An 18,285-nucleotide genomic window follows, 5' to 3' on the forward strand; every position below is an offset into this window, starting at 1 on the left:
ACCAAAACTCTTGGATTCACACAGTTTAATTATTTACTTAGCAAGTTGGGCGTCATAAATATTCACGCCAACTTGAGGGGGAGTGTTGAAGAATGCCGCACTTCACGGCATAAATCAAGCATTGAAAAATGCCGCAAATCAGGCGTTCAAATCACAGCCGAAATCACGTAGGGAGAAGTCAATCTTGGCGTACAGAAAAGTCAATCTTAGTGTACAGATTGTTTGAACATTTTTGTATAAATAGGGCCGGTACAAATTGAAATAAAAACACAGCAAAATTTTCTTACTTCTTCGATCTTTCTTCCATTTCTATTTCAGTTTTATCATAGATGGCCACAAGACTTCCCCATCAAACCTCCTTTCTCCCATATAGCCTCAAGCCAAATCCTGCACATCCCCACTCTCCAACCTAGTTTGGTTCTTCTCCCCTTTGAGCAACTTGAATTAATTACCAAATAAAACCCAAAAAGAATCACTTAAAAAGCAAAGAAAAGCAGTGAAACAGAGCATACAAGAGAGTAGGATGAGAGAATAATTTGGGATTCAAATGTTGTAATCAATGGTCTATGCATGCAACACAAAAAAAAATCATTACAGATTTATTAGACTAAGATTGACACGAAACATCCAAGAACCCAATAAAACCCAAGTTTACATCCTATAATCATGTCAACATAGATAAACACCAAAGAATTTTAAGAGAGAAAAAAAAAAGTACCTTGCAAGATTTCTTCCAAGGGCCAAGCAAGAACACTCACAAAAAACCAAGAAGATCTAGCTCTCTAGCTTTCTAACTTTGAAAAAAGTATGCTTCAACTTGCTCCCATATGCCTCTCTCCCTCCCTCCCTCTCTTAACATGAAGTACGTCTTTCCAAAGTCAACTTGTGTGTGCTATCTTTTTCTCTTGAATGTAATGTGTGTCCTCCTTGGGAGCCCTAGCTTCATTTTTATAAACTTTTGAAAGCTATGGTGCTTCCCTAATCCCTTCCTTTCCAAAAGTATCCTCATAGCTCAAGGAGTAAATCTTCCTTGTCCTACAAGGGTGCTTGGGCGCAAGCTTCCCTCATTCCTAATGTGAAATCCCTAACTCAATTAAGGATAATAATATATTATTTTAAATAATAAAACAATAAGGGTTTTCAACCTTACAAATATCAAATCGAAGCTCTACCTAAGCTCAAGCTTGAATTGTGCTAGCAAGGGTCTAGAGAATGATAGAGAGCCATCAATTAGTTATTTTCTAGTTTCCAATTAATGAAAAAATTGTTAAGAGTTTAATCAAATTGACCCTAAAAAAAGTTGGGTGTCAACATCAGGCAAAGTCAAACAAAAGGCTATAGGAATGACATAGGGACATCATTTGTAGAACACATATCATGCTAGTCATGTTAGAATATAGATTACAAGATGTGCCTACAAATTATGAGGGTCCTCCACAGTACCAATCTTCACAACCTAGGAGGAGGAGTGCTACTAGTACTGGGTAGGGGCATAGCTACAAGAAACCCCACCATTGATATCATGACGCTTCCTTCTACAGATTTGTCTGGTGTTGTTCATATTTTTGGAGATTTTGGATTACATGATTCCCAGAGTCACATGGATCTCATGCAGCAATTATTATGCACCTCCACCGCCTCAGAGTTAGTATAATCCACACCTTGCATATCATTGTTCCAATTGGTCTAGTGAACACTTCCAGTCACTACCCAGCTCTCTCAACCAGTAGTTACAGATATCCCAGATATGGTTAAGGAGAAGATTAGCCCCAGTCCTAGTCTTAGCCCCAACCAATAGGTATGGATATGAATCATATGATGGAAGGTATGACTAAGGAGGAGAGTTTGCACTTCCCTTATTGATTGGATTTTTGCCACCTATGGATTTTCAGGAGCAATGGTGAAATGATGTGAACTTAGGTTTATTTAGTTGTGTATTTCCACAAAAGTAAGAAGATTACTCTTGGTCCCAAACCTATTTGACAATAGAGATGGAGACCATGAAGAGCTTCTATGTCATTCTATATGGTGGTGACTACTATATTGTAATGAATTTCATGTCTGTGTGTGTATATAGAGTCAACTTATGTCTCTAATGGTTTTCAATTTCTATTATATTTCTAAATTTTTAAGTAATTAGAGTATCAAAAACTGCAATATATATATATATATATATGAATTTTTTTTTTTTTTTGCAAATAGCCCACTACAATTAATATAAAAATCATATTGATGATTAAAGAGTGTTTGTAGGTTGAATAAAAGTAGCCAAAAAATTCATTCAAAATCATTTTTTAGAAGAGTTCATGCTCGTTGTACAATCCGCTTTTTGCTAGGTACAGTCGCTTCTCCTGCATCCCACAACACCTATGACCATTACACGACATTACCCACAACAATTGTTTAAAACCATGCCACTAAGTCTAAATTGCATTGAGGTATGGTTCGGTAATGACTTTGGCCATGGATCTCCTTGTTGACACATTTCGCCTATCCTCAAGAGTGAATTTAACAAGAAAACTAAAATCATTTCCTAGATTCAACATCTCTATTTCCCCATTTGGCCTCCATGGTTCCATAATCCTTCTAAGTAATGAGTTAATAACTGGTATCCAACAAGTAAACATAAAAGCTTAACAATAAGAGCTTTCTTCCACAGAAGGCTTAAAGCCTCCATGAATTCTTCGTCCATGGTGATTTTGGGAAATAAGCGGTTTCTCTCATAGAATTTGACCTTAATTCCTTTGCCATTCTAGTATCCATCATTTCTCATCCACCAACATGATAGCCTCCTTAAGTTTATCACAAAAAATTTAAAGATCTATTTTATAGTATTTTTGTTTTTTTAATTTCTATACAGTAAAGTAAATAAACAAATTATGACAATGTGTTTGTTTACATTGTCAGTTATCTAGAATTAAATTTTGTGGATTAAACATTCATTTTATACATAATTTTTAATTAAAATAAAAATAAATAAACATATGAATTCAAAATATAATAGAATAAAAATATTCGTAAATTTTCTAAATTTTTTTTAAAAATAATAAATTAATTTAGATTTTTTTATTTTTTTATTTTTTTACAATTTCTCATTTGTCATGTACAATAAGATTGTTCATGCAAAGTGAATTCTTAAATAGAATAGTTAGGTAAAATAATTATAATAATTTTATTTTTATTTATAATATTTTAAAGTTGTATTCTTTTGTACTTTTATTATTTTAATAATTTTATTCTTAAATATAATGATTAAGTAAAACAATTGTAATAATTTATATTGATTATAATATTTTTAACTTGTATTCTTTTGTAATTTTGTTATTTTAATCATATTTTTTAATTGTTATTTGATTGAGGGACAAAGATGAGCATTTGTTCAATCAAATTTTAACTTTGCTTTAGTTTTAGAAATATTAACCAAATTAATTGCTGATTTTTTCTTTTAAATTTCTGTTTCTAGTTTTCGTTTCTAATTTTTTTTTTCATAATTTTCGAAATAAACCATAAATTATGGAGGTTGAACCCAACGCTTTTCCTGTGGCTGAGGTCTCTTTCAATTACAGTGTGCTGTGGCTGCATTCTCAAGCTCTCTAGGATTTTCCATTTGTCTCCTCAGCAAAAACATGTTCCAGGTAAGTGTTGGTTTTACTGGTATGCGTCCTACCATTCATGGAGTATGTAATGCCCTCACCCGGCTCGAGTCTAAAATTCTTAATCCCATGTTGCTAGTTATTTTCACAGAAATTGAGAATCACAATCATTTACTGCCTATTTGATGTAAGATAAGGGCGTTTCAATCTGCACTAGGCAATGTGGAATTTAAGTTTATTAGAGGTCCCTGTCATGATATCACAATCCCTCTTATTTGATGAAGGGCAACCACACAAGTCACATGAATCACAGAAGTATTTACTAGCCATCAGATGAGTGTGACATCAGGTTTTGCAAATTTTTGTAAGAAAAATATTGCATAATTATCTACTAGCCATTAGATGCAGATCAAGAGCATCATCAATAGATCTAATTTCAGGCAGATAGTTTTTGTGGCCCCTTTGTGGGTCTTTTGTGGCCTCTTTGCCTGCCTACCAAGTGTTGCTAGTATGGCCTTCTCTCAAATTCAGCGTGATTGGTTGGCCGCCTTTTTACCTTGGCTTTTGCTTTTATTTTTCACAATAACTAGATTAGTTTTCAATTTCCCTTTGTCTTGTGATGGTTTATCTTCTTCTTTGTAGTTCTTTCTTAATGAATTTCTTCTTCTACTATTAAAAAAAAAAAAAATTCACAAGAAAGCATGTAAACCAAGAGACAAAGTAAGCAACATTTAATTGTAAACAGGCAACAGAAATGAAAGGAATTGAGAATTGAAACTATGTTATATCAGCAATGGCATAAATGAGATAGACCACCTCATAAAAAGTAAAATAGCGTCAAGACAAAGAGAAACTAAAAAGAAAATCTTGGGAAAAGATCTGAAGATGAAGCTTCAACAGAAGATCTAACCCTAGAAAAAGGGGTCAAATATTTAAAAAACAAAAACAGTTGTAACATGACAAAAATCCAGGTGGCCAAAAGTATTAACTTCAGGTCCTTGGATGAAGTCAAGGGAATCAAGGGATATTATAATATTTGTGTGTGTGTGTGTATTAATTTTCCTGCATATTTATGTTACTTAAAGCTGATTTTATTTTTCTGCGGATATGATGAAATATTAAATGTTTCAGCACATTAAGACATAAGGCTGCAGCATGCATCAGCAAAAATATTCTGAAAACCATTCCAATTCACATGATGAAATCTGGAAATGGCAAGTGAAAAAAAGTTCTTAAATGTGTAATATAAAGAGCTAGAAATTGTTCAGCCACAGATTATATCTTTAAGACACTAATAAGAATTTAGAAGAGATAATATTCCATTTCATTGGTAGTTTTATGGATTGCCCTCACAAGTCAGGACTCAATGCCTTGCAAGCTTGCATTGCGGAATGGGCACAAAGAGATGATGAGGATGAGGAGGAAACCTCGAGGATGGGTGCATTGCAGTTACTCAATGCGTTGGAGAGGCAGGCAAAAGAACCAAAATTTAGCCAGGCGAAAGGGTAATGTTTGTGGATCTGTGGATCAATGGGAAGAGCATCTGGGATGGTGGACACCAGCGCTAAAGCATATAATATAGAATCTTTATACTCTAATGTTTAAATAACTCATAACTCATAAATTCTAAAGGCTGAATAAAACTACCACTATACTATTGAGAGTACTTGCCTAATGGTGCTATATAACAGCTTTCATCAACTGGAAGACAAGGAAAAGAAGAAAAAGACTTGCCTATGTTTGTCTACATACTTATAATGGTGCCAAACACCAACACTCATATTTTGAGTCCTTGTTACATAAAACCAGATCAAATATTTCAAGAGCTGAGAAGGGAAATCTACAGAACAGGATCTTATTAATAGAAGCATGTGGCTGTCAACACGATTATGTTACGAAAGCAGAAAGCATGAGCTAACTCACAAAAAAAAAAAAGTAAATAGTTATAAAATGGGAACTCTAGGATGCACCTTAGAAGGTGGTCGAGGTAGAGAAGCTGGCTGCACAGCCTTTCTTGGTCCTGTTAGCTGTCGAATCACTTTCAGCTCATCTGTTATCTCCACCAAAAGTTTCAACATTTTTTCCACTTGCAAGTGCTCTGAGGAAAAGCTATACTTATCCCTGCCTTCATGAACTTCATGCAGCCTTCCTCTGAAAGATTCAATTTCAGCTTCAATTTTCATCCTTTCATCACTAACTGCAGGTGTACAAGTCCACCCTGGATCAACAGAAAGGGTTTGGCCTGGTGAATTAACTATCACCAATGACCCACTACTCACATTTGAATTATTTCTGTGAATTCCATGCTCAGTTTCTGGCATGCCCATGCCAGGAAAATCACTTAGAATTCTACCACAGCTGGCACAAGAAACTCCAGTTGAGGGAGCACAATTTCTAGATCCACCCAAAGCAGCACATACAGATGATCCACTTTCTTTTGCACTTCCTTCATCTGCAAGGATAGGTTTATTTTCGTGGACATTTAACGCTGTATCAACCTTGCAACCATGCAAATTGCTGCCTATCTGGTCCCCACCTTCTCCAACTTTTTTCTCCAGATTTATTTGCTTCACAATATCACCATGTAAATTCCAGCTAGGACTTTGTTTCTGAACATGTAGAGCTTCATTATTTGAAGAACAGAGAATATTTTCTCCCATTTCCTTGTCACTTATGGATTCATCAATCTGTTGCTGCAACAGTAGAGGTTCCTCATTCAAATAATGGGAAGATGCAAGCATCTGTCCCCAATTAATTTCCATATCATGCATGTCATCTCCCACCTGCTCATTCCCTAGAAATGTCATCTGCCTATAAGCATCAACTTGTCTCTCCAAGATATGTTTTTCCCTGTCCCTTATAAAAAGGAGCTCTTTGAGAATATTCATCTCCTCTTCATCATAAGCAGATTTTTCATCTATTATCCTTTGATACTGGCGAGCTTCCATTTCTATTGATGCCTTCTCCTTTTGCAAGCGAAGTATCATGGCCATAGCTTCCTCTGCAGCAGTGGCAGCAGCAGCTCTCTCTTTTTCCAGTTCAATGCTAAGAGCTGCACAAAACACTTTCTCTTCTTCAAGTGCTTGTTCCAATTCTCTAATTGCATTCACTTTGTTTTGAGAAATCCCCATTCTATCTTGAGGATTTTTGACGAAGCCTTTGGCAGACGATGAATCCTTGTCCACTGCCTCAACATCACTAATTGTTCCACTCAATTTCATAATCTGCTGAGTACTTGCACAAGTTGGAGTATTCCTAATATCTGAAAAGCATCATCATAAACATCAGTATGAATTATACTGCAATAGTCAAAACGAATAGCTGTATCTGCCACAGTGGCCCAAAGTATAAAATTAGACCTTAATTTTGATTTCTCAAGTCATTCAAAATTTTCCACAATTCAATATTTTGCAAAAAATTTACAGCATTTCCAATGGAAGTAGGCAACGCTGCAACATCACAAACACACAGGCAAAAAAAAATTAAAAACAATGCGGTTTATGATAGGTGGTCTTGGGCCTTTTCAACCCCAAAAGCTCACTCATGGGGTGAGACTTTCCCTCACACTTAATAACTAACCACCAACCCCTTCTACAATTGATGTAGGATAACCCCAACAATCTTCCCCTCACACATCGGGCACCAAATCGGCGGCACCATGTACCCGGCATCCCGAGGAGAATGTTGATCCATGGCTCTGATACCAGTGATAGATGGTCTTGGGCCTTCTCAATCCCAAAAGCTAGCTCATGGGGTGAGGTTTTTCCTCACACTTAATAACTAACCACCAGCCCCTTCTACAACCGATGTGGGATAACCCCAACAGTTTAAGTATCACAAAAGTAAAACAAATAGAACTGGGTTGATGTGAAAATCAGCACAAGTCATACTCTGATCCTTGCACCAATGGTCGAATGGCATTCACCTGCTACCCTTGCAACCATAGTTAGGAGACCCAGTGGCATCTAGGTCTTTCTCCAGTGCTCAAGTCTGTTATGGAAAATGAGGAAATAGGGAATGACCATTTGTTGCTTTGGTATAGATTACTTACCTTTCCCCTCCCCCTAGCTGCCCTTATATAGGCTTATTCTAAGGAACCTTTCCCCTCCCCCTAGCTGCCCTTATATAGGCTTATTCTAAGGAAGTGTAATGCCCAAGTCACCAAGGGAGTTATCCTTGACATTATGAAGGGTTACACCTCCATAATGGCTTATGGGCATGATCTTAAATTTTCACTAAACTGTTGAAATTTCTGTCAGAATGTTTGCTTTCCATCACCCTCAAAATCGAAATGGCTATTGAATTTCATCTTGCATAATTTCTGTTGAAATTTCAACAAATCATTCAAAATTCAACAAAATCTCAAAATTTTAGCGAAACTTATCAAAATTTTAACTATAGAATGAAATATCCTTGGAATTCAAATGTGAGTTTTTGTAAGCGAAAGCTTTGAATCTTTTATTCAAGCATAAGTTTGTTCATATGTACATCCCAATATATAATACTATTACCTATCCTAAACAAGGAAACAATCCCCTTACTGAATAAAATCAAATCCCCTATATTTACCCAATTTGTGTATTATTTACAATGATACTTGGGATTGGGATTGGGATTGGGATTTTAACACTCCCCCTCAAGTTAGATCATAAGTATTAATCATTTCCAACTTGCTAATGAGATCATCAAAGTTCTGTCGTCCCAACCCTTTGGTGAAAATATCTGTAGTTTGTTCCTTGGTAGGTACATATGTCATACAAATAATCCCTTCTTCAATTTTCTCTTTGATGAAGTGTCTGTCCACTTCCACATGTTTAGTCCTGTCGTGTTGAACTGGATTGAGAGAGATGCTGATAGCTACCTTATTGTCACTATAGAGTTTGATAGGAAAGTTCACCGGAACCTGTAATTCCTCCAAGAGTTTTCATAACCACAGTCCTTCACATATCCCTTGAGCGATTGCCCTAAATTCAGCTTCATCACTACTACGAGCCACCACGTTCTGTTTTTTGCTTATCCAAGTTACCAGATTTCTCCAGACGAATGTACAATAACCTGTGGTGGACCTTCTATCTTCCACTGATCCTGCCCAATCTGCATCCATAAAGATCTCTACTTTCTTGCTTTCACATTTCTTAAAGAAAAGTCATCTTCCCAGGGATCCCTTGAGATATCTAAGCATCTTGTACACAGCATCTAAGTGGGCTTCTTTTGGTGAATGCATGTGTTGACTTACTACACTGACTGCAAATGCAATATCTGGTCTAGTATGTGATAGGTAGATTAGCTTACCAGCCAATCTCTGATACCTCTCCTTTTCCACTGGTATTCCACAGTCTTCGGCTCTCTTTACCGCTTCCATCGGGGTTTCGCTGGGTTTGCATGCCAGTTTCAATTAGGAGATCAGTAATATGCTTTCGCTGAGAAACACTAATTCCCTTTTTCATTCTCGCCACTTCCATGCCCAAAAAATACCACATTTGTCCCAAGTCTTTAACTTCAAATTCAGCAGCCAGAACTTTCTTCAATCTCTCCATTTCTATAGTATCATCACCAGTAAGAATTATATCATCAACATACACTATTAGTATTGTTCTCTTACCTCTTTCAGACTGTTGGAAGAACAGTGTATGATCTGATTGCCCTTGTCGATAACCTTGATTCTTTATCACTTTTGCGAATCTGTCGAACCATGCTCTAGGAGATTGTTTGAGTCCATACAAGGACTTCTTGAGTTTACACACCCGGTTTTCTTCACCTTTCCCATTGAATCCTGGTGATATAGTCATGTATACTTCTTCTTCTAACTCTCCATTTAAGAAAGCATTTTTAATATCAAGTTGTTGTAGTGGCCAATCTAAATTGGCTGCCAAGGACAAGAGAACTCGAACTGTATTTAAGTTTGCCACTGGTGCAAATGTCTTTGTATAGTTAATGTCGTAAGTCTGTGTAAAACATTTTGCAACAAGTCTGGCTTTATATCTTTCAACTGTTCCATCAAATTTATATTTCATTGCGAAAACCCATTTACAAGCCACTGGCTTCTTCTCGTTCGGTAGATTTGTCAACTCCCAAGTTGCATTTTTTTCTAGGGCTCGCATTTCTTCCATGACTGCCTCTCTCCATTTAGGTATTACTAGAGCTTCCTGAATGTTCTTTGGCATTTTCATCCTGTCAAGGTTAGAGACAAACGCACGATACCCTGTAGACAAGCTTTTATAAGACATGTATTTAGACCAAGGGTATTGAGTACATGACCTGATTTGTTTTCTGATTGCAATAAGTAAATTGATATCATCAGGTACACGATTATCAGAAGAAAGCTCAATTACCAGATCGGGATTAGGCGTGGGCTCATGGTTATTCGGAGCCATCACCGGTTCCAACGCTCTTGGTGCCTCAAGTATGAGATTCTCCCTATTCTTTGTTGTTGGCTTTCTTGAGTAAACAAGTATGTCTGCATTGTTTTGCTCTCCTGTATCTCCCCCTGAGGTTAAGTATTCTGTTGTGTTTGGCAAGTCGGGAAGTAATGCAATGGAAAACTCGATAGATGGGTCAGGGAATGAAGCAACAGGAGGTTCAATAGGTGGTACTGGTGCAGACTTAGTAGTAAAGAGGTCAAAGAACCGATCTTCACTCCATTTCTCCCCCTGAAGAGAGGGCTTTGGGAAATAAGGAGTGGTTTCAAAGAACGTAACATCAAGACTAACAAACAGTCTTCTGGAGACCGGATCATAGCATTTGTAGCCTTTGCGGATAGGAGAATAACCAAGGAAGACACATTTAATGGCACAAGGATCCAATTTATCTCGGTGGTGTGCTTGAACATGAACAAAAGCAATACAACCAAAGATTTTCAACGGGAAACTGAAGGTGAGTCGAGAGGTAGGAAAATATTCCTGGAATTTCTGAAGAGAGGTGACAAAGGAAAATACTCGACTCAGCATTCGATTAATGAGATGTGTGGCTATTAAGATGGCATCGCCCCAAAAATAATGCTTCATATTGGTAGTGAACATTAATGCCCGGGCTACTTCAAGTATATGTCTATTTTTTCTTTCAACAACCCTATTTTGTTGAGGGGTATCCACACCCCAGAATAGTATTAAAATATTCCGTACCATTATCAATACTTAAATTTTGAATATGAGTCTGGAACTGTGTATGTATCATGGAATGAAAACTAATGAAAATGAAGCGGACTTCAGTTTTTTCTTTCAGTAAGTAGGCCCAACAAAGACGAGTATGATCATCAATAAAGGTAACAAACCATTTTGTATTGGTGCAATTGAGGGAACGTGAGGGGCCCCACAAATCACTGTGAAACATAGTAAATGGGTGAGACGGTTTGTATATGGATGATGGGAAAGAAGTACGACGGTGTTTTGCAAGCTCATACACTTCACATTGAAACTCAAAAGACAATTTATTTGAACAAATAGAAGGAAACAAACGTTTTAAATATTGGAAATTGGGATGACCCATCCTTGAATGCCATAGAATGTCATAACAAAAGTTCACTATCTCTAGAAATAGATGCAGAATCACAAGTTGCAGTATTACATAGTTCACTCAAGCTTGCCTCCTCAAAGTAGTAGAGTCCCTCATACGCCTTAGCAGTACCAATCGTCTTCCCCGATGATAGGTCTTGAAAAACACAATGAGAGGAAACAAATTTCGCAGAACAATTTGAGTCTTTTGTTAACTGACTGATGGATAACAAGTTGCAAGATAACTTGGGAACATGTAAGACAGATTGTAAAGTTATGGAGTCTGATATGCGAATACTTCCTTTTCCAGCAACTGGTGAGAGAGAGCAATCTGCAATTTTTACTCTTAAATTCCCAACATATGGTGAGTAGGATGAAAACCATTGATAAGAACTAGTCATATGATCAGATGCACCCAAGTCAATTATCCATGGAGATTTGTAACAGGATGTAGTATTTAAAGCTGCCAAATAATTACCTCGGTGAGCCAGGGAACCAGAGGAAGACTAACCCAATGTTTGAATAGATGAAAGCATTTTATACAGCTGATCTAACTGTTTAGGACTGAATGCACTACTTGAAGAAGTATTGATTTTTTCTCCGTGTAATTTTTCAGTTGACTCCTCGGAGCTAGCCTGGTACCCACGATTTTTTTGGTGTTGTCTCGGCTTCCAATCTACCGGTTTTTCATGAATCTCCCAGCAGGTATCTTTTAAATGACTTGTTTTTCGGCAATGTTCACACCATAATTTACCTTTTTGTGGTCGTTGACTAGATCCCCCTAGGCCTTTTGATACAAGGGCCGAAACATCAGGCCCATTAGTGTGCCTATCTAATTTTTGGGCAGATACGAGTGCGGGTAGATGATCCAGCCCAACACGATCATTCTGGGGCAGCATCACACGCCTCCTGTTCTCCTCCCTCCTAACCTCTGCGAAGACCTCTCGGGTGGAAGGAAGAGGTCGCCAGCCAAGGATCCGTCCCCTCACGTCGTCAAGTTCTAGGTTCAGGCCGGCGAGAAACTTGAAGACCCTTTCGTTTTCAAGTCTCCTTCGGTATCGCGTACTATTGCCGGAGCACTCCCACTCCTCGACGATGCTCAGGTTGAGCTCCTGCTAGAGATGGGTCATCTCCATGAAATACTCGGTAACTCCTCTCTCACCTTGCTTCATCTGTCACAATCGGGTCTTGATTTCAAAGACTTGCGAGTAACTCTCGACGTCGGAGTATGTCTCATGAACGGCGTCCTAGACGTCCTTCACCGTTGGCAAGAACAAGTAGACCTTTCTGATTGACGGTTGCATCGAGTTGACAAGCCAAGCAGTGACCATGGAGTTCTCGGACCTCCATTTTTGCAAGGCTACGACGTCGGTGGAGTCTGATTTCCTCCGTTCGCCGGTAAGATAACCTAGCCTCCCTTTTCTTTCAATCACCAATTTTATGGATTGAGCCCACTCACGAAAATTTTTTCCGTTTAATTTCTCTAATGAGAGTGGAAAGGCTGTGTTATCTAGCCCATTCGAACCCCCAACAAACATGGCCTCTGAGTCACTGTCAATATTTGCCGAAGAGGTCGACCCTCTGCTGTTGACGGTGCCGTTGGCCATGGTTAGCTAAGGTTGATAAACCCTAGCTCTGATACCATGTAAGCGGAAGCTTTGAATCTTTTATTCAAGCATAAGTTTGTTCATATGTACATCCCAATATATAATACTATTACCTATCCTAAACAAGGAAACAATCCCCTTACTGAATAAAATCAAATCCTCTACATTTACCCACTTTCCTAATTAGTGTATTATTTACAATGATACTTGGGATTGGGATTTTAACAGTTTTGCACAAAGTGAAATTTCTCTTTTAATTAATCTTATTTCTGTTTTTGAAACAAAAGATTATATATGTGAAAAAAATTAGACTTACAACACTTTATTTAACCATTCATGTCTAAATTATCTTAATTTGAATAATAAATAATATTTAATTGATTTATGAATTTCAATTATATTAATGGAATATGTTTTACACGCATATTATATTACAACTATTGCACTTCATCCACAACATAGATGTATTTAGTTTGTAATATATTAGTTCTAAAACTTACATTATTATGTCTATTAACCATTTCTAAATTTTCATAAAAGAATTCCATGTTTTACTACTAATTCCCATCATTTTTTTTTTTTCAAATCAAAATCAAAATTTCCATTGAAATTTCTGTATTTTTGGAGCTTCAAAATTTTAGTCGAAATTGAAATTTAACACCTTGGTTATGGGGATGTCCCTCCTCCATAATGGCTTGTGGGGAGGTTACTACTCCATTATGGCTTATGGGAGGTTACTCCTCCATTATGGGTTGTATTTAAGAGCCTAGGGTTTCCCTTTGGGATCCCTCACTGATTAGTATGACGATGGTTATTCTCCCACTTATGAATGCCCCTTTGTCAAGTTTTATGTCTTAGGATTGCTTGGTTTTTCTTGGCTTAGAAAATTTTTTTTCTTCTTGCATAAAGGAAGTATATATATTTCCAGGTCTATGTCATTCTTCTCATTTCGAGTTCGTGTCCATTTCGGTCCATCATTCCAGTTACAGGTTCATGCCCATTTCAGGGTCATGCCAATTTCGATTTCATCATTCTCATTTTGGGCTCATCAATGCCATTCCAAGTTCATGCCCATTTCAAGCTCATGCCCATTCTAAACTCATCGTTCCCACCCCAGATTCATGCCAATTTTGAGCTCATCTCCATTCTTGGCTCATCATTGATCATTCACATTCCCGGTTCATGCCCATTTTGGGCTTGCTGCCCTTGAGAATTTCCCCCAAGCTTTCCTAGCAGTTGGGGTTTTTTCTCTAATGAACCTTGTGTTCTTGGATCTAATTGCCGCCACATCATACTTCAGCAAGGAATCCTTACTCAAAGAGGACAAGCAGGTCTAATCATTACCATATCACACTCCGACAAGGGTGCTTGATCACAAAGGGCAAGAAAATCTTGTCACCACTAAGCCATACAATCACAAGGAGTCCCTACTTGTTGAAGACAAGCAAATCTGATTTCTACCACTTCACTCCAGTGAATAACAAGATGAATGATAGGTTGATTACACGTTGGATGATAGAATTCACAGTGATTTCATCTCCAATGCAGATTGTCAAGTCTGGCACATTACCAGTGACTGATGTCAAAAAAAAAAACATATGTCCTCTACTCTAGCAGTGACATTTGAGAAGACATAATGATTCATGGATCTTACCACTATCACATCTCACTCCCAAGGAGTCCCTGCTCATGGAGGGCAAGCGTACTTGACAGCTTGTTAGGCCTGAGAGGGGGGAGGAGGTTAGACTTGCAATGCATGGACTGACGTAATGGCATCATGCAGGGGGATGGTTTGCATGAGTGCATGGACTGGGTCACAGCAGTTGGAGAAATTTATGCTTGATGTTATCTTTCTGCATTTTTTTTCAGAATTTTTTTTCAATTAGTACGTGAAGTCAATTTCTATTAATTCAATTGTTAGGTGTTGGTTACTAGTAGTGGCCTTAGGTTGTTCCTCTGTTTTCAGCATTCTCCGTATTCTGAACATGGTGTCTATTTAAGCAGTTGTGGGTTATCAATGAAGTGCAAAAAATTATTGCAGAGAAAAATTATTCCAGAAATTGTGGTACATTCTCACCCGAAGAGAATATTTTCGAGAATGCTATATTTGCATTTACGCTGGGCTTATCACAGCAGCCACATCGCACTCCAACAAGTGGACCTCAATCATAGAGGGGAGGCAGATGTGATCACTACCATGTCAAACTATGGTTATGGCAAGGAGTCCTTGCTCACAAAGGGCAACCATCACTACATTACACTCCGTCTAGGAAGCCTTGCTCACATAAGGAAGGGAAATTTGATTGTTGCTACGTCACGCTCTGGAAAGGAGCCTTTGCTCGCAGAAGACAAGCAAATCTTATTACACCATGTCACACTTGGGCAAGTAGTTTTTGTTCATGAAGGGCAAGCAGATCTAATCATTGGCATATGGCACTTTGGCAAGGAGTCCCTACTTGACTAATTTTGGGATGTGGATAGGGGTGAGTATAATTTGGTTTTAACTGAATTAATCGAATTAATCGACCGAATTCAATCGGTTCAGTTCGGGTAATTTATAGTTCGGTTTAGTTCAATTTTGAATAGGGTAATTTCGGGTATTCAGTTTTTGATTTAGTTATGGGTAATTTATATTTCGGTTAATCGAATTACCCAAATTTTTAATTAATTAATAATTAAATATAAATTATTAAATTATATTACTTATGATTTTAACTTTTAGGCTAGGTTGGCCGCTAGGGTTCCATTTGGAATTCAACCATTCCTAAATCCCAATTTCCCATTTGCCTCATCCAGTCTTCCCTCTTCTCTACCCTCTTCCCTCTTTGGCTCTTCCCTTCCCAAGTTCGAAGATCGCAAGTTGCAACTTTGCCGGCAGCCGGCACTGCCCAACTCCCAGTCCCAGTTCCCTTCAACTTCACCTTCCCTTCCCACTTCGCAGTTTGCACGCAGTCGGTGAGTTCAAACCTCTTGTTCTAGATTGGCAGATCCAGTCTTCCCCTTCGGACTTTGGATTCCACCTTCCCAGCTTCGCAACTCACACTCTTGCAAACTCGCAGTACTCCTTCGGACCTTCCATCCTTCAGGTTTTTCATTTTTCCCTTGTGTTCAAACTCAAAAGCCTTTGTAGTTTGATGTTTATTGAAATTTTACAATACCCTAAGATGAGCACAATGTGTTTGATTAAATGTATGAGAGAATATTTCCTCCAAATTATTATATTCATGTTGATCAGTCTCCCTCTTTAAAATGGGTTTCTTTGTGTTATTTTTTTATATTTGTTTGAATGTTCATTGAATTTGAGTTTTGTTCCTTTTTTATTTTTTTATATTTGTGTTTTCTTACTTTTGTTGTACCCAAAGTCCAGTACCCTGTTCTCTTCTTCTTCAGTTCTTCCCTGCCCTTACCAATAACCCTTGTTTGCGTATCATGGAAAAGTTTTTTGGAGTTGAGAATTTGTCTGATGAGTTGTCTTCATTTAGTGGATGCAAAATTCTCTTTAGTACAAAAGCATAGAAGGACAGAAAGAAGATAAAAGGACGGAGGATGAAATTTTTTTGAGAATTACTTGGTTGTTTTAAATTCAGTTAACCGAATTACTTGAGAATTCAGTTCGGTTAAATAGACCAATTTGGTCGGTTCGGTTATGAGGTGGAGTTAACCGAAATAATTCGGTTAATTGGTCAAATTGGCCGAACCGACTGATTGCACACCCCTAGACGTGGATGCTGTTATATATTTTTGGGAAGTGAATGTACCCATGGATGAAGTAAAAATTGGCCCAAGTTTTTGGACTTCAATCCTTGCACAGATTCACACTATGAAACAATGAAATATCAACAAACATATAAACTTAACAAGAAGTTCAGGCACAATTCTCACTTACCATGAAAACCATCCCCTCCATCTACAGGAACGAAGCTTGCCGGAGCTCTATATCTCATTCTACCCAAGGAATGCTTAGAAAAGAAATTACCGTGCCCAAAAGATTGCTCAGAGACTTCTCCCTCGAATTCAACTGCTCCACAATCAGTGCTGCTGCTTCTATCTTCAATTAACTTCACATTCATGTGGCAAAATTCATCATTCTTTACGCACATCGAACTGAAAGGGAACCTGCTTTTGGCGGTCGCTTGGACAGTCGAGATCTTCTGTCTCGGCCAATCAAACAGCAGCTCCAGCAAGGAAATACCACCATCCCAAAACCCAAAAACTTCATTGAAAATACAGGGCAAGCAGACCCCAAAAAGGCCCAGAATTTCCGAAGCAATAAAAGCAAAAATGGATACGGAGAGCAGGATATAGGCCGCAACAAGATCAAGAAAAGCCCCCACCAGAGCACCTAACGTCCACGAATGAACAGCATGCAAAGCCATACACCTTGATCAACACAAACGCTCAAACCCAGACACCCTCGCTCTCCTCTCCTCCTTTCTCTTGCAGTTCATAAACAATGTTGACAAACCCCTGAACTGGAAGCTCCCGGAAAACTCCGATATTTCTGGGAAACAGAGTGGGATTCACAAGCCAACAAGAAAGAGTTGAAAGCTTTGAACTCTGAACCGATTGAATTGGGAAACTTCCTGATAGAAAACAACAGCAAATATTCTCTTTTAAATTTCTGGGTTTTCGTTTTTGTTTTGTTGTGTTTCAAATAGACAGCGGAAATGTACTTTTTCGCATACCTCAGCTGAAAGCGACGTCATTCCGAGGCAGCAGCGTTTCGAGTGTGCGTCCAAACCTCCATGGATCTTCGTGTTCCTCTGCTCAGAGAAAGTGCTCCGAAAGGAGCGTACAACGCCAGCCATTGACAGCCCATTGGGTTTGATCTCGCTCTGGTTAAAAGAGCATACGGCTGCGCGAGCAGGTTTACGTGAAGACGAAGTTAATTAGGAAGAAAGAAAGTGAATGAGGTTTTGTATTGAAGAGGGTACCAAACCAAATTAATAATGATTGCAATACATTTATTTTGGCCTAGTTGGGAATCTCTTAGCCAAATTTTATGATTTGGTTTTGAGTTTGTTGAAGATTGCAGGCTTTTCTAGAAGCAAATTAGGATACCAACTCCCTAATGGATTATTTAAGATAGCAGTTTTTGTACTTTTAATTTTAAAAAAAATTATCTAAATATGCAAACCACCATCTTAAGAATGAAATAAAAAATAAATAAATGTATTAGACATAAACTAAGAAAATAATAGATCAGTCATTCTCATATATAATTGAAGTTTATATTCTGAATACCAAAATAAAGATGAGAATGACTTGTTACCTTTAAATGAATCAAGATTTAAAATCAAATAATAACAATTATGGAGGAAAAAGATTTTATGTATGCCTCAAAAGGAATAAATGTAGTGTGATACCAAAAATATATATGAAAAAATTAAGAGTTGTTTAGTTTTGAAAAATAACATTCATTTTTTGTTTTAATTTTTTAAAAAAATTACAAAAAATTAGTAAATTTTTCAATTTTAGTTGTATGAAGTAAATAGACAATAATAAATAATTTTGACACTAACTGTAAAAATAGTTTATTTTTTATTTAATTACAAAAATACAACATTATTTTTTAATTTTCAAAATTTATACAAA

At 37.5% G+C, this 18,285-nt stretch overlaps 1 protein-coding gene across 2 annotated transcripts in view; it reads right to left on the minus strand.

Moving 5' to 3' along the window:
- The window catches only part of LOC131156740 (probable myosin-binding protein 6), a 29,659-nt gene extending 11,915 nt beyond the window's left edge, over positions 1-17,744 (minus strand). The window contains exons 1-3 of one of the 2 annotated variants that reach the window (XM_058110636.1): positions 17,376-17,744; positions 16,577-17,273; positions 5,564-6,855 (exon numbers count right to left, since the gene is read on the minus strand). In XM_058110636.1, the coding sequence (XP_057966619.1) occupies positions 5,564-6,855; positions 16,577-17,066 (1,782 nt within the window). In that variant the 5' untranslated portion in view covers positions 17,067-17,273; positions 17,376-17,744. The remainder of the gene's footprint in view (positions 1-5,563; positions 6,856-16,576; positions 17,274-17,375) is intronic. The other variant, XM_058110637.1, reaches the window with a different exon arrangement.
- Between the last annotated feature and the right edge of the window lie 541 nt (positions 17,745-18,285).

This window comes from Malania oleifera, chromosome 5, assembly GCF_029873635.1.
Source record: "Malania oleifera isolate guangnan ecotype guangnan chromosome 5, ASM2987363v1, whole genome shotgun sequence".
Lineage (NCBI taxonomy): Eukaryota > Viridiplantae > Streptophyta > Magnoliopsida > Santalales > Ximeniaceae > Malania > Malania oleifera.